The following is a 21154-nucleotide window of genomic DNA, read 5'->3' as shown; positions in this document are numbered from 1 at the left end:
CCCTGGCAAAGAGGGTGTTAGATGAATGGTGAACATGCGTGAGCACAGGCTCAGAGGTTTTTCTCATGACCCTCACTGGCTCAGATATTCATATTAAATAAGGGATTGCCTTTTGTATTTTGTTCACCTTTTGTGCCAACTTACCAGTGGATGAAAGGGAGGGAACTTGTTGCATGGCATGGGTGCTCTTAACACTGATGTAGTATGCTTCAGGAAAAAACTGATTTCTCATGATTAGAAAGTTTTGCCATTCTCAGAGCAGCATTTTAAGCAGTACAAAGACCAGGCATCATAACCTATCATAGCTCTGTCATGATGCTGATATTTAGTGTGGCTAATTTTGTTCAAAGATCATCCATTCATTATCAGTAAATAATATAAAGATTGGTGATTAGTATTAAATGGCAAATAGCAAAGAAAATAAAGCCACAAACAAGCCAAGGTACAAAGCATGATTGCAGGAAGGAGCAGAATCCTCAGGACTAGACAGCTTTGGATCTGCTTTTAATCTCTGTAACAGAATTGAACTGACAGGCCTTGTGGTGAGATCCAGATGTAGATCTCAGCATGAAAGTTTTGTTTGTGAATAAGTAAAAGTGTATATCTATCATTCACTTTGACATACTTCTATCTGTTCTCAAGCAGTCAGTAAGTCTTTAATCAAGAAAAAAAAACAAGGCAGCGAGAATTTCGCTAGTTTCATGAATAATGTGTTTCCTCTACTCTCTTTCATGCTTACAGTATGGTGATAAGGTACAGAACAGTAATGTTGGAGAGACCTCTAGGAGCTCACCTGGTGCCTCCTGAGACAGCTGCTCCTTTGTCTCCCCTGACACATATTTCTCTGATGCAACAATAGAGCTCACAACTTTCATAGGGCCACCACAGCCTCCCCAGGTCACCTGTTCCAGGACTTCACTCCCCTCACCATTAGGCAGTTTTGATTTTCCTTGCTCCAATTTTAATTCTTTGCCTGCCCACTCTGAGAAAGCAATACAGACTGCTATCCTTTGCAGAAGTCTGTTTTGTGAGCAAGAACTGTGGTTGTGTCCCTTTTCTTCCATAGCTAAATCCTGACAATCTGTTCTTCTGCGTATGTCATGTTTTCTGGACCCCTGGTTATTCTCATGGCTATCTGCCCATCCCTGTCTAGTCAACCTCTCCCTTCCCCTTGCCTTCTTTTCCCTTTCCCTCCCTTTGCTAGCTGCAGGTTTTGAATATTAGTTGGTAATGTTGGTTTTTGTTGGTAATGAAGGATCCAAGAGTTGAAACAGAAAGAATCACTATGCATCTCTTGGAAGCTCTCCATGTGAGGTGTTTGTTTCTTTCATGGTGCTGGTGATTCAAATTTCAGTTGTGGTTCCCCTGACTCTTCCAGTTCTCTGTCTTTTATTTGTGCTTTACATTTATCCCTACTCAGCAATGTGTAGCACTGTCATGTTCTTTTATGCTTTTCTGCAGCTTTATTTGTAGTGAACTTTTAAATCACTTAAGTTACAGGATTTGTGCACGTGGTAGTTAACACAGTAAAAGTGTGAAATAAATTTACAAAGCATTGAACCTTTCTGTGTATCACAATTAAAATCATATTGTGCTGGGGCTCAATGCACAAAAACAAGTCTTTAATTTTAGAGGCCTGGGAATTATTAGAGAGATTTTAGTGTTTCCTTGATGCTCCTGTTATTAAAAGTTATTAAAAGTAATTGGAGACTGAAGTCATAATACTTAATACAGAGCTATCATTCATTGATTTTCAGTTCTTTCTAGGCAGTCTTGTGAAACAAGGAATTGGAATGAGCTCCCTGAAGTGCCAGCATTTCTCTTCTCTGTCACAAAAGTGCTCCAGATGGCCATTGAGCTGGGCTGGTGGAGGTGTGGTGGGCCGAGATTTCAGAAAATTGTTTTACCCTTCTGTTACTCGTGCTGAACATTGTAACTGAAATGCCATTCACTGCACTGTCAGGCTGGGACTGCCAGAACAGAGAGACAGACAGATGCTATTACACAGTGCAGAATTACCAAAAGGAAAGACAATTTCTTGCTAACAAAATAGACCACATGCTATCTGGTAAAGGGAAATAAATCAGAAATGTGCATAAGTTTAAAAGATAAGTACCTGCATATGGATCTACATACACAGCTGTGTATGCATGTATACGTATATATGTTTTCCTTATCTACATATGCATACATACCTACACATATGGCATATTGGAATCCATTAAGCTAGCAGGGACCCATTTCAGATTCTTTTTTTGTCTGCCTTGTTTCTGAACATGCTACATACATACTTAAATTTAATGAGACACGTGGAGTTTCTCTTGATATGGAATTACTTCATTTTGGCTTTGATTGCGTTGCCGTCATCTTAGGAGGTTTCCTAAATAGATAAGCAGAGAACTACTACAATTTGGCACTCCCTTGTTTTATACACCACCTTTCTCCCTTCTAATTTTCATCTCTCTCCAACTGAAAAGTCCCTTGCTTTACAGAAGAAAAAAGAAAAAGAGGTAAGAAAAGAAAAAAGGAAAAAAAAGATGTAAAAATGAGATAATGCAGATAAAAGTTAGTAGGAAAGAAAGTTAATTGGAAGTTTGATGCAGAATTCATAAAGAAAAGAACCATTTATTTGACAAAGGTTTGAAGGAATGCTCAGTTTTTTAGAGAGAACTTCCTAGCCATCAGCTTATTCCCTAACACCCCTGTAGCCACAGGGCCAAATCTCTTAATTTGCTTCAAGGCTGGTCTGAGCCCATTATAACACTTTTCACAGTTGCATCCTAGGAACTGGTGACAATAGAGAAACAGTAACTTCTATGAATCTTGAAAAGTAGTGACCAAAGCATGTTGGAGCTAGTAAAATAATTGTTCAGCAAACACTAATTGAACTGTATTCCATGTATCAATTGTCAGTTGGGTCTCATCCAAGTTACCACTTTTTTATTCATTATATATTCAAAAGCATATTTTCATGCCTCACTCATTTTCTCCCTTATTTAAAAGTTTTATTTTCCACTCTTTTTATAAGTAACAGTCTAGTGCTTTGACTGTTAAATTTTGCTAATTTACAGGACAGAAATTGTACAGAAAAATGTGTATATTACATTCCATCTGCATAGTAGCATAGAGGAGAAAATATTGTTTCCTCCAAAGAAATTGATCTTTTGTTATCACCTACCTCAAATGTTTCAGTGATACTGAGATTTGTTCAGTCAGGGGTCAGAATCACCCTGTAATTCATCGTGGAGGTATTTGTGTCATCTTCCGTGCAGGACAGAGGGAACTAGCATCTCATCTGAAATGCCTTGAAATTCCATTTGCAGAAAACCCATTGTGAATGGCTGGCTGTAGGGATTGCAGATGAAAAGAATTCTAATCCTTTTAATAAAAGACATAAGTTGTGCATTTGTGTGTTCTGCCTCTGCCCTTTCCTCAAAAAGAAATTGATTTTGCCTGCCATGTTTTCTTCCCACAATGGCAAGTTTTTCTTCCATTTCTGACTAATTAAAGTGGCAGTGTTCATTTTGAGATCGTGTCTACAACAAAAGTAAATGCTATATTGAAAGAATAGGGCAAAGACTGAATTTCCTTATTTCCTGTTACAGGGTTCTGAGAAAATAATGTATCACAACAGCCTGAGCATTTCTTTAAAAACTATGAACTCAGCAAACCAAAATATCACATTAATGTATCCTATTAGATAACTATTGTTTGGTATCTTGCCTGATAAAGTTGCTACACCATTGCATCTTCCTAGAAAGGTGTTGCCTTAAATAGTCCTCTCATTTTTTTTATTATGTTGTCAGTCAAAATTTTAAATAAATATCTGACACGCTTCCGAAACAACAGACCTGAGCGTTGATTATACTTTTTCTCTTAGATCATTTATTTTTGCAGTAATCAATGACACTGTCTGGATCAAGGAATAGAGTTTTGGAAACTTGGCAAAGAGTCATTTTGTAGCTGTTTCACAGTCATTAATATCAGATCTGTGCAGCACTGGATGAGCCAGAAATGTATATTTAATCTAGTTCAGGCAGGTGAACCTCACTGAATCTCATTTGAATTTTTTGAAGATGATGTTAATACAGTTACCAGCTTCATGCACTCAGGCTGGATTGATGTCACCTGCAGAAGAACAGATGCCAGGGAGTGCCTCAGCTGGAACAGAGCTGGAGTTGCATAGACAGGCAATACTGGATGTGGGACGAAGCTTCCTAGACTGAGTTAACCCATCATTGTCTTTGGACAATTTGGACTGGTGTCCTGGTTTCAGCTGGAACAGAGTTCTTCTTTTTCCTAGTAGTTGGTACAGTGTTCTGGTTTGGCTTTAGTCTGAGAATAATGATCACTCAGTTACTGCTGGGTACTGCTTGTCCCATGGACTCTTCCATTTCCAGGCTCTGTCAGGGAGCCTGTGCACAAAAAGCTGTGTGGGAGAAAGCCCAGGACAGCTGACTCAAACTGGCCAAAGGGGTATTCCATACCCTAGAGTATGAGTCATGCTCAGGTATAAACTGGGGGAGTAGGCTGGGAGATGCCAATTGCTGCTTGGGGACAGCTGAGTGCTGGTGAGTGGATGATGAGCAATTGTACTGTACATCACTCATCTCTTTTGGGGTTTTTTCCTCCCTTTTTATTCCTATTATTTCTATTATTTTTGTTGGTTTTGTTATTGTTTCCATTATTGAACTGTTCTTATCTCAGCCCACATTATGATGTTTAACTTCTTTTTTCCATTCTCCCCCCAATCCCGCTGCAGGTGGGGTGTGTGTGAGAAAGCAGCTGTGTGGTACCCAGTTAACAGCTGTGGTCAAACCACAGCACCTGACAGAGTGAGTTCACAGCAAATCTGTACCTTTTCCATCATCCATTTGCATTATTTCTGCTCTGGTACTAGGACTCATAAAGCTATTCTTACTGTATGGTAGACCTGAGCAGTTTGAAATGGATTTTATAAAAATGACAAATACAAATATTCTTGATAAGTTTGGTTCCCAGCTCATTCAAAGTTATTGACATTTCATACCTTATCACAGGATAGCACAAAGATAAGAGTGTATTCTGCTCCATACACAGTTCCAACTATCTTAAGAAGAGTACATGGTTCACAACCGGAGAAACACTGAACTTGACTACTGGAGCAATGGGTTATTGGGAATAAGTGAAAAATTCTGCATTATAATGCAAAACTAATTTTTCCTGTTTCACTCCATGCCCATCCTTCAGTCTGTTTTCCTTTCTGAAATAAATATGTCAAGTCTGAAGCCAGGATTTCCCTGGTAGTAGTTTGTTCAGATCATCCATCAATGAAACAGACTCACAGCTGCCAGTTCTGTTAGGTCAGATTGTACAATACCTCTATTTTTCCAGAGACTGACAGAGTTTAAGACTTGAAGAAGAGGCAGCAGCTGGTCATTGCTGATAAGACTCAGTGAACACAGTAAGTCATAAATAAAATATACATTTGATACAGAATGTGCAATCAATTTTATAAGTTACTCATTAACAGGTCCACAGCTTGCAGAGCCTGCTGGATCTCACCCAGTAAGTCCACACTGTACAGCTGGGTTTAGTGCTTCTTTGTGGGCATCAAAATGGTAGGTTTTTTCCAGTTTCTCACTAAAGGTTGTCACTATCTACAAAGTAGCCGTGTGTTGTGCACAGCTGGTCCAAAATTCTAACACTTCTCTCAAATTGCATCTTTGTTCTAGAATGGGATAGGATATAGGCTAACTATAGTGTAAACAGCAATTCTATGCCTACAATTGCAAGTGTCTCTAATTCAGAGATCATTCTCTATGTTCCTCAAGGGCTTTTAAAAACTATTTTAGTGGTCTCTTCTCAGATTTTTAGTGTAGATGAAGAATTAAAAGCTGGATGCAACTACATCTATTTGAGTTCATATTAATGGAAACACTTCAAAACCTTGATAACTTTTGTCACACAATAAACTTGGTCAAGTCATTCACTTGTAGGAGAAAGATATTGGAAAAAGGCACTTTATATAAACATTGAGAGTTACAGATACCTTCTAATCTAACCTGATTTATAGGCTTAGTTCTTCCAAATAGAACATGCCAATAGTCACAAGAGAAATAAAATGAAAGAAAATATTACGTGAAAATGTAGGACTCTTCAAACACAAATTAATCTGTCAGATCAACGGTATCTGAAACCAAAACAAGGGAAATCTCATAACAGGCTCTCTGGACTGGAGACCATCAGTCTTTTGGTCTATAAGGTGAGCAGAAAACTGTCTGAACAGCCAGCCTCAGAGTGTCACAGCCAGTGGTTCAGAGTCCACCTGCTGTTCCTCAGGGACTAGCATTAAAGCTAATGCTAATAAAGCTAATGTTTATGTCAAAAATGTTGGGACAGGATGAACTCTCAGCTACTTCACAGGTAATACCAGAGTGGTCAATAGGCCAGGCTGTCACTCAGAGGAAGATTTATATGTTCTACAAGTGGTCTGGCAGGATACTTATGCAGTTTAACAACCCAGGTTTGGACTCCAGACTGGAGGCAGTCCAAAGGTAGGGCCATGAAAATGGTTTGGAGAGTGGAGAAGATAATATACAAGTAGAAGCAGAGAAAGCTGGGCTTGTTCAGGTTGGAGAAGGGAATGCTAAGGAGGGATCTAAATGCTGTCTTCTGCTTAAGGGGTGGTTTTATAGAAGTTAGGGACAGATTTCTCTCCAAGATAGGCAGTGAAAAAAAGGTACAAGAGAGGAAATTCCAGCTGATCTAAAGGGAAAAAAATTACTGTGAGAGTAGTGATCCACAGCAGCAAGCTGCCCAGAAAGGTTGTGAAATCCCAGACTCTGGAGATGTTTTGGGTCTGTAAATGCTTTTATTAAAGCTTGAAGTTAACACTACTTTGAGCAGAGGTTTGGACTAAATGATTTCTGGATGTACCTTCCATTCTACATTGCTCTGGTTTTTGAGACTAATGCAGGAAGCCAATTTTGACCAGGAAGTGAAGGGTAGATGAAACCATAGCAGGCTGAGGAGTGAGTTTTGTGGCAATGCCATGTGTTGCTGAAGCATCACTGGACAATGATCAAATTATGACAGTGAAATATGAGAGAAAAAGGAGCCTCTCAGAGTCAGAACTTGAGTAACATTGCACAGCAAGAAAATAGCAACCCTAAGCTCCACTGTCAAAATTAAACAAGAATCCAGTGTTGTTTGCAGAGAAATTATGGAGTATCCATCTTATTAATTATATTGCAAGTACAGGTGGAAAATCAATCATGATCACTAAAGGTTCCAGGCAGTTTTCAAGGGTAACAAACAACTTTTGTTTTATTTGAAAATATTATAAGGCCAGAAGGGATTTTTACTATTATTTATTCTGACCTCCAATTTAAAGCATCCACGGCATTTTCTCTTTACATAAGAGCATATAATTTAGAAAAGATCTTATTTTTCACTATACAAATTTTTAGTTGTAAAGAATCTAACATAACTCACAGCAAATTGTGCCAAAGGCTAATGAACTTCACTCAACTTTATTTCTAGCTTTAAAATGCCTCACTTCATTTTCTACTGGTGGATTATTTCATGCTTTGCTTGTTACAGTGAGAAATTTCATAACAACTCCTGCAACTTCTGCTTTCTCTCTAGGTGTTTAGAGAGTATAACCAAGTTTTTTATCATTTTACTTCAGGGTTTTTAAACTTGTATACCAAACATCATTCCTATAGCTGGCAGTGTGTTGTGGAGCCCGTTCACTGAGGGAGAGACTTTGTGTGATAACTTGGATTCAGTAGGACAGCCCTCTTGCAAAATGCTTGTGACTCACAAGTAAAGAAGGGCTCCTTATGATAAAAGTTCCAGGCCCTTAAAAATGATCAGTTTAAACCAGCTTTTTCAGTCCATTATTTTGAAACTTCCTCCGCGTTTTCTTTACAGCAAGAAAGGGTCTGCATGTTGTTTCACTGACACTCTCTTGTGGTTTAGGAATGGTATTCCCCAATTCTGTGTTCCCACTGAAACTCTAAACCAGGACAACACTCATTCACTTTCCTCCTTGCCCTCCCTCAGAAGCAGACTGGGGAGGAGAACTGGAGGTACAAAAGGTAAAAATCACACATTGAGATAACAATTTCCTGCAAAGAGCAATGAGATAAGAAAATAAGCCATAACAACTACAGTATCAATAACAAAATGTGCAAGAGAGGCAAACAATTCACACTAGATTGTTTGGAACTGGCACTAGCCAATTGCTTCCTCCAGCTTGGAACCAGCATTACTCCACTGTTCCTTGTGCCACATTTACTCAGATGGAAGGGACCCTGTGAATGCAGGGGAGAGTGGGTTGGAGACAAAGACAACCACTGACTCAATGGCCATGTGGCAATAGCAAGAGTTTATTCTTTGAACCCCTCTTTATAAAGGGGTTTGAAAAAAAACTGGTCTGGGTAGCTCATTGGGCTGATCTTTGATACCATCCAACTCCCGAACCAGTGAAATGTCTGCAGCTTAGGATGGAACATAATTGCTTGAGGTTCGTGTCTTTCAGCCCAGTGGCCAGTTTACAGAACCAGCTGGGTTTCTTCTCTATAGCCAAATTAATTTCCCAGTACAAGCCAGCTTGTACAATAACAGGAGCCTTCCACAACAGCCCCAGCAATGACCTGGGCTGGTACAGAACAACCTCCATGTCCCTGCCATGCTCTTCCTTTTGCTCCTGCAAAAATCAACCCTGTCCTGACAGAACCAGGACACTCATGTAACAGGCTAAAATTGTTTAAAATTGTAAATTGTGTAAATTGTGTAAATTGTTTCTGTATCACGTGCATTAAGGATTCTCATTAATATTGCTATTTGAAGAGGGTATTTCCATATCAAGTCATGGTCAGAGACAACTTCCAGGTTCAAAGGCCAGCAGTCACTAAGTCCACAGTGACAAGACAGGTTCAAGGTCAGGCCAGAAGGCCATTTGGCCGAGGTCCAAATAGGAGAGGTCCAAGGCTGCGATGCCTGCAGCGGTGCACATGTGGGAACACTCTGAAAAGGAGTTCTCCAGGAAAGGGAAGGGCCCCCAGTGAGGTTTTCTGGCAGAGTTTCTGGGAGGAAGCCTCTGCTGAAGCATCATCCAGCTTTTTTTGGAGAAGCTTCAGAGTCAGCTGAGGCTTTTGAAAGACCTCTCTGAGCAAGCTGGCCTTGAAGGCAGGGAGGTACGCTCCTGGTTCTCACAAAAGAAAACGGCACGCTAGAGCAAAAGGAGTGCAAAGAATTGACCACAGGAAATAACACTGGTGTTGCTAGCTTCATCAATATGTCATTTTCCCTCTAGAGCATGGAGCTTAAACTCTGTCACACAAAGCAGGTGAAATCATTCATCATGTCAGTTCAGTAGTGTAGGATTTTTAAGTCAAGTTTTTCGGAAGCAAGTGAAATTGGAGCTCTGCTTCTGCTGTTAATAGTGCAACTGGAACTCCATACACTGCACCAGTGTAATTCTTCTGCCCTGAGAGTATATAATGGTAGTTAAGAGATGTCATTTCAACTCATAGAATAAGATATTATGATAATATCTTATTAAGTCTTCAGTAAAGTACGTCATTAGCCAATTTCAATCTTCCCATGGAGAAATGTGAAACCCACGTGTGAGAATTAATATGCTTGAATGGACTGATGAAACAAGCTTCAGCAAGCAAAAAGACTGCCCTGAGTGCAGACTGAAGGAGGTGGTATCTTGACAATGTGAAACACATCACCTAACATTTCCGTTTTTGCAGTCTCAATCAATACATGTGTCTGTTTTCCAGAAATCAATAGAGACACAGTTCTTTATAGTAGCCATGAGACCCAACCTGACCTGGAAGAGAAATTGTCTAAATAGCAAAGCACAAGCCCATTAACAAGGCTGACAAATGATCAGCTTAAAAAGGGTTCTGAATATTTTAATTTACGATCCCAGCATTGGATGCAAAGAGAGTTTTCTCCAGAGTAAGCTGCAACACATATCTGAAGACAGTTACCCCATTTCTCTGCTTGTTCCCTTTCACACTGAAATAATTTCTGTGTAGCAACATCATCATCATTAATGTCTCATATAATTTCTAAAATCTGTGTGTATTAAGTATAACCTTTAAAAGGTTATTCATACATCTGTATGAATTCTAATAAGAGGGTATAATAGTCTGCAATAATCTACCGGTTGACCTTAAATAGCAAAAGCATTTTGAAATGAAATGGTTTGGACTGTAGAAACATGAAAATGCCTTCTGAGAGGGTTTCTTAGGGAATGATACTCTTTACTGTGTTTCCATTTCTGTCTCAAATGCCCTTAGCAGATGGCTTGGGTTTGGACCTCCAGCTTTAATCTTTATTGGTCCCAGAATGATGCTTTTTGCATAGTATAGCTTCCTTTATTTCAGTTTGGATATGCTTGATAGTCAATGAGCCTCAGTGTTGAGGCTCATTGTGTCATTTTTTCCTCATTTGAAATCTGTATCTATTTTATGAAACACAGTGCATTGCAAGTTTCAGTAATACCAGTTTGGGTCATGATTGGGATCATGAATGGGATACCCTTCAGACTTGGCAGTTTGGGAATGATGTTGCTATCATGAAAGCAGGTTAATATCGGTATTCATATGTTAGTTCTGGTTTCAAAACTGTCCATGCACACTATGTAATTTGAAAAAAAAAAAAAGACAAATTTTCTTAGGCTGAAATATCAGTGTTATTATCAAAAATTCATGGCTTTCAATACAGCAGTGGAGGAACAATGAAACAGAAGAAGTAAAGCTAAAGATTCTGAGGTTCCTGAAGGGTCAGTGGGGACAGAAAATCAACAGCAGCAGTAGCAGCTGCAGCAGTCTCATCAACAAAAGAAAACCCTTGTGCTTCCCAAAACCAATTTCCAACAGTGCTAAAGTCCACATTCTGTATGAAGTGCCAGATATTAAGTTCACATGGATGAAGAGAAGCCTGAAGTCCTTCTGTCTCTTATAATAGCTTTTTTCTTTCAATTTAAACTACTGCTTGGGGGCAAGGAGCAGTATTTCAAAAGGATAAATACTTGCAAGAGGCATGGTACCTCCAAGGAAAGACCCTTTGGAGAAAAAGCTTGCATCAGTTCTGCTCACGATGATTGTAGTTTAATTTACCTTGGGATCTTGTTAGTTTTACTTCATTTGTTAGTCAAATGATGGCATTGGCTCTTAGGGAGTTGTCATATTTAGTTTCATGTCAGCTGTTATTGCTGCAAATCAGATAAAAAGGAGCAGCAAGATATTCTGGGCTGGATGATGTAGGTGCACATAAGAATGTTACCCGTTTTCTTCTCTGTAAAGGTTAAAGGCACTTCTATGTGTGTGTGTGAAGTAAGATCCCAAAAATTATTTAGCTATTTTAAGCCTTTTTAAGGAATGTTGTGATTGTCTTCATTATATATTAACAGCAAGAGAATTAATCTAAAAATAAGATCATGAGTACAATTCAGTAATATCACTATCATTGACATAACATTTTACAGAACTTAATTTTTCTTTTGCCCTTTTGCCATGTAATGCATAGAACGCCACCTTACATGATCCACTCTTTGCTCTCAGTCTGATCAAATCATCTCAGTTTGATTTTACACTAAATTTTACTACTTACATGGGTAGCCATTTTTGTGCTAATAATCACAATTTCTGAAGTCTTCCAATGCGACTCTGCCATAAAATGAGGCTGTGGCTACAGAAAACTTCAGAAGACATCCCCTCATTGTTGAAATATCATTGTTGAGTTCCTGGGCTTTTTATGTCCTTTTAAAGAAGCTAAATAAAACAGGGCTTTTAACTATAATAACTTGCAGAATTTCAAGGCTAATGGGTGCATGTATGTGTGTACGCTGCTAACCCCTCCATCAGGCTTAGGCAGAGCTAAGTTTATCAACTGACCACAGAAAGACACAGCAAAATCACAGAATCCTCTCACTTATTGTTAGTATGTTCTTCACAAGACCATGACATGGACGTGGGCAATCTGTCACGACACGGCTGGACAGACCCCAGGGAGAGCTCTGAGTTTGTTGTGAGACTTTCCCAGCTTTGCTGTTGCTGGCACCTGTTCTACCTCAGGTAGTCCTGGCAGTGAAAAGTCTATTCTTTCAGAAAACATAGTAAAAAATATAATTGACTGGTTTTTATTGAGTATTTATGCCTGTAAGTGTTCTTTTTATTCCACAAATGACACTTAGTTTTTTGAAAGTACTTGCTTTTCCCCTTAGCACTACGTCAAGCTAAGACATTTATTTTTAGGCCTTAAATGATCCAGTGAATTTACAGTACACAATTAATTGCAACAGTAGCAAGTTTGGCACACCATGCTGTTAAGGATAGCAGGGACTGTAGTGATTTTATAATGAATTCACTCTAAATCTCAGCAAATAGTAGCATACTAGGACATCTGACAGCTGCTTTCCCCAGCTAAATCTCACCACTGAGACTCCATTCCCAGAAAAATAACAAGTCAGGCTTGGTTAGTGGTGCTGCAGCTTGGAATATGAGTTTTGACAAGGGAAAAAATCATTTGTACTGTACTAGCTTTTCATGAGCTGGGGCAAGGAGTAAATCTCTCCAATGGCAAAATAAAGCTGTCAGACAGCTTTTTCATAAGATGCCATTGAACATCAATATGACAATTCTCCCTCCTGATCTTTTTTATAGGTTGCTAATTCTGAAAGAAAAGTCATCTTTGCCTACATATTTGCGGATTCAGGCACTGACATTTTAGGAGTTATACTAGAACAAAAATACAGACTCAATAAAAAGGAGTTCCCCTATAGCCTTGCTGAAGAGATGCTTTTGTTAAATATCTATTTCTAGGAAAAGATACTGTATTTGCTGCTTTATATTTTGGGATTGATATATACATGTATGAAAGAAGTTCTCTGAAAAATTAACAGGCAAATATCCAGGCACATGAGAATGATGAACTGAAGAACACAATGGCAATGGCCATCAGCCTGAGGCATGGTCATCATTAAGGCAGTAATTTTGTTCCTTAAGCACTTGAATAGGTTTCCTTTTCTGTCTTTACTGGACCTAGATGAGAAAATTTGGTCTTTTCTCAGTTTGGCCACTTTGTATGCACCAAAACATAATTGAAGCCTAAGTACAGTGAAGACTGATTGCAGGGGTCCTCTCTTCCAGGATAAGTGGCGAAGCCAGCGTTCCTGGTGGGACATCTGAACATCTGGGTTTAGTTTCTGATACTGAAGGTCATGAAAGCTCTTCTTGTTTAGGGTTTAGGGAAGCTCTTTTAGTTATAGGGTTATGGAGATGGTCATCTTTACCTTCACTTTAAAATACACTTCTTTATGGCTGTGGAGGAAAAGGAGACAGCAATTAACTCTTAACATGCTCTTAAGAAAACAGTAAATAGAGTGTGTTGCATTAACATTTACTCAAATTTTGTGCGCTTTTCACAAGTATTTTCCAATATTTATCTTAATTTTCTATTAAAATCTTAAGAATATTTCCCTTTCATAGATTACCTTTGAGGTTTGGCATAATTCTGAACATCTTACAAAAGAAAAAAAGCCAAATACTTCTTTATACGGACTGTTGTATTAAAATGCTTTGGCCATGAATTCAGACATCATATCGACTCTTAAATTAGCAAGCAAGGCATGTTTCAGAGTTCTCTTTCTGGGCTGCTATTAAATCTTATCTTTTCAGGCAGTTTAAACAGTCTTTGCAAATAAATAGTACTGTCAAATAGAGCAACCACTTTAGTGAGCTTATAAAGAAAACAAGTGTTTGAGGCTAGTATTAGTAAAAGAAAAAAAATCATTTGCTACTATCACTGTGAAAAAAGAAGTAAGTCAGATGTGAAAATGAAAATTATCATAAATTACAAACTAAAAGTTTCATTAAATGTGCAAGTAGCTGTAAATTAGGTGTTTCCTAGTTTTCTAAAGTGGCCAAGGGTACTTTTAGTTTCTTTTCCTATTGTTGGTAGGTTTTTGAATGTCTGGGTTTTTTCTCCCCCAAGTTTCCAGTGTGCTCAAATGTCTCATTCATGTTGCCATGAGGGTCTGATTAATCTAAAGTCTTAGTCATTAGAATGGTGACCACTGATGCAAAATCTATTCACAAATAGTAAGCACTCTTTATATTTTTCCCAATTGGTTGCAAAAAAAAAAAATATTTATCAGTTAACAAAATGAGAGTAGCAGCATAAGAATTGACTTCACTTACAATTCTCATATTAAATTGATGTGTATATGTTTCAGAGGACATTAGTTAGCAAGAAGTGTTACTGGAAGAAATGGAAAATCAGTAAAATATTAATTAAAAAAATAATCTCACTATAACCACATATGCAAGAACTCTCCTTTTATTTTAGAAGGTTCACTCAAAGTCAGTTTCTACACTATACTGTCATTGAAATGGAAGCGTGACCTGCCAGACTCTTCCCTGAGTTCTGTTTTCTCAGTTTGAAATAATTCAGCCCTCTGGGTGATCACTGAAGCTGACAGAACCTGCTCATAATCCGCCTGAGTTGTGAGCAGGAGCAGAATCTCTCACAGTTTAGGTTCTCCAGTTCTTGCCATGAAACTCCTCAGCTGTGGGTTTTCAGTCCAGGTGGGCACTTCCCAAGACATGAGACAGGGGCAGCAAACCTGCAAAGTGTCTACTCAGCTTCATGTTGGTCCTAAACAAGCACGGAATAATAAAGATGAAGAAAAATCAAACCAGCACAAAATAAACCAGCAAAGCCTACCCAGCTTTGACACCATTGATTTTAAGAATCCCAAACTGGAACATGTGGAGGTGTTTGATGTGTGTGTGACATTAAACTACTTTTGATTATTTTTTCAAAATACTAAGTCTTCAAAAGCTCAGATAAATAGCTCACAGTGTTCATTAAGAAGACTTGACCTGAGTGGAATAGATGCTGCTGATGGTGTGAAGAAAAAAGCTGGCAATAAGAAGCAAGGTGAAAGCTGTGACATGCACAACCATATTAGCATGCTGAACTTTTCAAACAGTGACAAAATTATTCTTTCAGTGTCTGTGCCTTCACTGCAATAGCAGATAGAATTCCTGCACAGGTGTTAATGAACCATGACCTTAAATCCAGTTGACCTTGTGTGAGGCTAAATGTACTGGGTGTTGTAGTGTACCTGAATGCAAAATGTGTGTTTAAAGAAGTATTTTATTCAAAAATAGAAGAATTATACCCAGCTTTCCACATGTGCAAATTGAATTTTATTATTTTTTTAAGTATTGTCTTTAATTTCATCCTCATATATTACTCCTGGGAAATAGCTTACATTTCTACCTGTAATTAATTCAGGTGTCTAAGGTTGAAGTATGTTTTTGAAAAATGTCTTTGGGCCTATTCTACCAATAACAATGACTGGGTAATTAATTCAAGCTGTTCCATTAAAAAATAAATAAAAGACTGAACAAAAGAATATTTTCTGAAAATAATAACAGTCACACAAGTACTGTAATTGTTGTTGACATTCCTTAGTATTTAATGGGGATCTGTAACACTAATGGGAACTGGAAAGGACCCATTTAATTCAAAGCTATCCAGTCCTGTAAATGAACAACTAATTTCTCTCAGGGAATAGCTAAATGTAGTTGCTAAAGTTAGACTGGGTCCTCAATAAGTAATTTTTACTGGTCTTGTTTTTCAGAGGTTCTGAGCCATTGACTTCCATTTGAGAGAATTCCTAGCCTTTCTTTTTAACCATTTTCTTTGGTTTTAAGGACCCTATAGAGGTCAGGGAAATTTCCAGAGCAAATGGAAGAGACATATTTAACTTCTCCAGGTATTTTACAAATAAATACAGTCATCAGCATTCCAAGGGCTGTATTTTGAATGGAGTCCTCTGAAAGCAGAGTGCCATGGAGCATCAGTCCACTTAATTTAGTTCCCTGACTTCTCTTAGTATTGCTGCTTCAGTTGCTATTACTGAACACCTAGAAATATAAAATCCCTAAAAGGTTAAAGTAGCAGAATTTAATTAATCAGTTGCATTTTTAAATAATAAAACCAATTGTTTTTATTAAATGCTTGGTAGAATATAAAGTGTACTTTCAAAAGTTATACATTTTGAGACTTCAGCTAAAGTGCACTTTAAAAAGTTATACATTTTGAGACTGTTCAGCTATATTTGAAATAAATATATTATTGACTATTAAGAGTTCTGTTCATACTACATTAACTTTTGTTGGGTATGGTTTTATATTAAATGAAATGGTTTCCACAAAGATACATTTATGAGATGAAAAAGGAATCACTTTTTTATGACACTGTGAGAATACAAATAAGTGATCTGTGAAAATATAGAAAAGTATCCTTAATCTTTACTTTTTCTTGAATATTCTGTACAGATGAACTTGATAGAAAACATCAATGGCCAGATTCTTTATATACTTTGATCTAATAACTGCAAATTTGGCCTAATATTGCACAGGGATTTAAATAGGAACCATATTTGGAAACAATTTTAACCAAAGTCCAGCACTGCAAAGGCACTGCGACCACTGTTCAGTGTATTACACATAAATGTTAAAGGCTCATGTCTGTGTCTGTGTGTCTGTGTGTGTCTGTGTGACAGGGAGAGATTGAAATCACTACAAATATGATTTGAGTCTGATGTTATAGCCATGCTCATATTTCTACATGCACCAATAAAATCATATTGGCCGTTTTGTCCTCAGAAAACTGTTCTTTCTGTGAGCATACAGGATCTCTTAAAAATTGGATATCTTTATCATTTCCTTGGTATCCACACCTTACTCTGATAATATCATTATTTTTCTGCTAAGTCACTGAGCACACAAAACCTTGCAAGGGGCTTCTCTTCAAGAACAGATATGGAAAGACATCCTGGTCATAACTCAGCACGCACAAACTTCAACACTTCCCACAACATCCCTCAAGGGAGAGCTGGTTTGTACACAAAAAGCATCTGCATCAAGGCTTTATTCTAGGCAGGTAGAGAGTCTCTTTCCTCCTCCATCTTCTCATTATGCTATTTGTCCACAAAATCCTGGGGCGGGGGGGATGAGTGACACTCAGTCAATGACAACTAAAAAGCTTCCCATGACTCAAAATTTATATGTAAGTTAAGAAAAGGTAGTTTAAAAAACAGAAATATCTTCTTGTATTACTTCTCTTTGCAATACATTCGAAACTACTTTTGGTCCTTAAACTGAATTTATCTTAATTCCATAAGACCAAAACTGTTGATAGTTTAGCAAAATAAAAATTTTTTGTAAAATAGTCTGATACTTAAAATTGCATCCATTAATGGTCACTCTTCACACTGGACTGCAATGCTCCTTCTACTTGGATTAGCCTTTTCCAAAACCTTCCAAAGCAGAAAAGAAAAAAAAAAAAAAAAAAAAAAAAAAAAAAAAAAAGCTCCTGAGCAGAAGGATTTACATCTTCAAAAGGAGACTCTAGAGGTATAAAAGAGAGTGAAGTATGAGAGAGGAACAGTGATCTTATTTCTAATTTTTTCCTGCATGATATATCCTCCTCCCTTCTAGCTTTTCTTTTCTATTGTTTTTTTAATCTCTCCTTTTGCAGGGTTTTACTCTTTGTTATGCTCAGTCATAGAAGTGTCTGCAATATCACTGCATAGCGTTCCCAGTTTGAAGCTTGTGGGCCTTAGACAAAATGCTGCTCACTCTTTTCTTGGCTGGCACAAAGCAGGAAGACTGAGAAGGGCTGTTCTCATTTGATTTGACTGATGCAGAACAGATGGGATGTAACCGCGTCTCCACACCTTTTATTAACCAGAGACTCTAAAGGAGCTCCAGAGCCTCTTGTATGGCCACTGTGGTGCAGAATGCTCTGGTGTGACACTCATCTCATTCCTGTGCCTAGGGGTTTGTCCCACTGCATGGATGCCACCCAATGAGAGCTGTCTACCAAGATCTCCTCTGTTACAAGCCTTAGCACAACATGCCAGGCAATGGGAGTCTTGGGTGGTGCTCACAAGGCAGTGCTGGGATTATTGGTTGTGGGCATGTCTAGCAGAATATGTGCTGCATGCAAAACCCTCAAAATCATATATTACCTTCTCGACCTATCTGGAAATTTTTAACATGTACATTTGTTTCTTTCTAAGTTTGTGTTCCTAAGCCTGAGGGTAAGTCTTTTCTTCAGAATGAAGAAGAATGGGGTTTATATAAAAACATACTAAACACACTAACAGCAATAGATGTGAAAAACAGCTCTGTGTACGCAAGAATACATTCATGGTTTAAAACTGTGCATCAATTGTCATTTAAATTAGTTGAAACATGCCCCATTTGTGTCTGTCATACTGGTCCATGACAGCCATCACTGTAGTCTGTAATTCTGCCATCACTTTCAACTGCTTTAATGATTCTACCTGTTTCTCAATTTTTGATCTGCTTTTTGACAATTCTAAGTATTTTTTTTTTCTCATAGTGAAAAAAAATTAATTAGCAGTCTTACTTCCCAGTAAATTACTTGCTGACTGAATCATGCAATCCCTCACTTGACAGAAAGGATGTAAACAAAGAGAATTTTGAGCAACAGTCAAAACAGCAGCATTGGCACCATAGCATAGAAACTAACTTCAAAGATGAGATTAAAAAACCCTGTAAAATAGGCATTTCAGATATCATTAATTCTCTATTTGGATCCTGTATTAATAAAAGCAATTCTGTCATTCTCTGTGGAAAGCTAACATTTACCCTAAAATGCTTTTTAAATAATCTTTTGTAATGCAGGGCTATGTACTCTCAGAATTGCTAGATTGCACTGCAGGTTGGGAATGCTGCTGCAGCATTCATGTGGCACATTCTTCTGACTTGCAGCACTTAATTCTGTGATAATTGAGTCCCAGAAGGTAAAATGACCAATTCAGAGTCCAGAATACAGTCACACTATTACCACCATTGAATTAGAGCTGAGTGGCCATACAGAGCAGCACAGCAACATCTAATAAAAACCTTCAGTCACCACAAATTCTTCACATTACTGTATTTTTGTTATCTTATATGGCGTTAACAATTCAAATACATTGAAAAAATTGTTTTCAGAGAGCTGAGCATTTTCAAGGTTTGGTACTCTTTAAACATGTAGATATTTGGTTTTTCTCTTCACCTTCAGAATTTAATTTTCTTGAGAGTTTGGTGTGAATTACTTTCAACTTCTGTCTGGAATATATAGCTTTATGGTCTATATAATCAAATCTAATTGTGAAATGATTATTTTTAAGAATTGTACCTGTAGTTTCAGGGGAATGTGTGAGATGTGCAAACCAAAACTTATGGAAGTAGCATATATAATATGTAGGATTTTACTGGTAAAATTCATTAACCAGTGAATTCTATAGATTAATTTTATTTAATTTAAAATTGCCAGCAGCTGGAGGGAAAAGAGTAATTTAAAAAAAACATGTTTATAGCTGAGCTCAATCATTATTTTTCAATGTCAAAAAGCACTACATAAATTAATACTGATCAAGTTATTAATTTTTGTTTTAAGTTCGTATTTGAGTGTCTTGCTGAACCAGAGAAATAAAAAATAATTTTCCAGTAAAAGCATTTTTTCAAATTAGAAATTAGAGGGGAGGGGGGTTGTTTATTTATTTATTTACACACAATGACTTAGTTAGTTCAAAAGGATTAGAAATAATCTCAGAGCAGTATTTGAAAATATCCAGTTGCAGATCCAATGTGATTATGGTCACAATGTGACCCAATATGTGATTACATCAAAGTTCAGAATACCTCTGCTAAAGTTTTACATTAAAAAATATATATACTTTTTTTAAAAAAAGGTTAAAATGCTTTTGGAGTTTGATATCTCTTTATGCTTTGTTTAGCACCAGCTGGAGAGAGCATGATGAGCATGTTTGTTTTCCAGTGACAACAAAATAATTTTCCATTAAAAGTTGCTGTTTAGAAAATAAATTAATGAATAAATAAATAAATAATAAAAGAGAAAATAAACACATTTTCCTGTGCAGCATTCAAGGTCAAATATTTAAATAATCCATCTGATAGCTTAATATGTGAGTTTGAAATGAATTAAAAATAATTATGGAATCTGCCAACATATTCTCATTATACAGAGTACAATTAAAAATTAATTTCCGTCATTATAAATTTTGTGAATACAGAAAAGAAAATGTGTCCTGTTTACCTGGCAAGGTCCTTTGAATACCTTTAGTAACAATGAATTATTTTGTTTGCCAGCAATGTGGGATGGCTCCGGTTATGTGTTGTTAGCATTTGCATATTAAACATCTGAGCTCAGTTAATGCATTATAGAGCACTACCTCTTTGATGCATCATAACCTTGCATTTTCATTCCTTGCAGAAGGGAATCCATATACCTGGTGGGTTGGAAAAGCCAATGAGAAGCACTACTATTGGGGCGGATCAGGACCTGGCATTCAAAAATGTGCCTGTGGCATCGAACGCAACTGTACTGATCCCAAGTACTACTGCAACTGTGATGCTGATTATAAGCAATGGTGAGTGCTTTACAAGAGGGCAGGGTGAGAATGACCAAATCTCCTAACTTTTGCAACGCTGCCATGAATTTTAATATATCTTTTTTCTATATTTTCTTTCTTACCAAAATAAAAAGGCAAAATTATTACATTTGTGATTCCTCCTGCAAAGTGTTGACTCATGCCTGGGTTTCCATTTTATTCATGGTGTCTGTGACAGTTAAATATAAGGGCTGTATTCATGATTTCCAGCCCACTGAGCTACAGAAAAGAAGGCTAAAATTGCAAAGGCAGGTCCTCATAGGAAAGACCAGTGTTTTGGTTATCCATGCAACTTTGCCTTCAAAAGATTCAGTTATACTGCAATACAGAATGAATTTTATCCCTGCAACTTCATAGCTTTTTCCCAGGATTTCTCTTCTTTAAAGTGTTGCTTCTGCAGCACTTGAAAATGTGAGTGATATGTACTGAAATCACTCATCTAGTGCCTCCAACTCTCATTATCTGTTTTTCATGAAGAAAAATATGTTAAGAACTAGACACATATTATGGAATGAGCCTCTGTACTTCAGAGGAAGCTACCAGACTTTCCATGAGATAATTAATTAGGCAGGAAAAGAAATAAACTTGCATCTCTGATATTCCCCATAAACATGAACAGACTGCATAAAGCTCATAATCATT

At 37.4% G+C, this 21154-nt stretch overlaps 1 protein-coding gene across 1 annotated transcript in view; it reads left to right on the top strand.

Annotated features, from left to right (window-relative positions):
* Window positions 1–21154, top strand: part of CNTNAP2 (contactin associated protein 2) — a 1031263-nt gene that overhangs the window by 815393 nt on the left and 194716 nt on the right. Inside the window, exon 14 of the mRNA XM_064704986.1 lies at window positions 20335–20491. Coding sequence (XP_064561056.1) covers window positions 20335–20491 — 157 coding nt within the window. The remainder of the gene's footprint in view (window positions 1–20334; window positions 20492–21154) is intronic.

The sequence above is a fragment of the Zonotrichia leucophrys genome, chromosome 2 (genome assembly GCF_028769735.1).
Source record: "Zonotrichia leucophrys gambelii isolate GWCS_2022_RI chromosome 2, RI_Zleu_2.0, whole genome shotgun sequence".
Classification (NCBI taxonomy): Eukaryota; Metazoa; Chordata; class Aves; order Passeriformes; family Passerellidae; genus Zonotrichia; species Zonotrichia leucophrys.
This window is presented reverse-complemented; position numbering and strand designations above follow the sequence as displayed.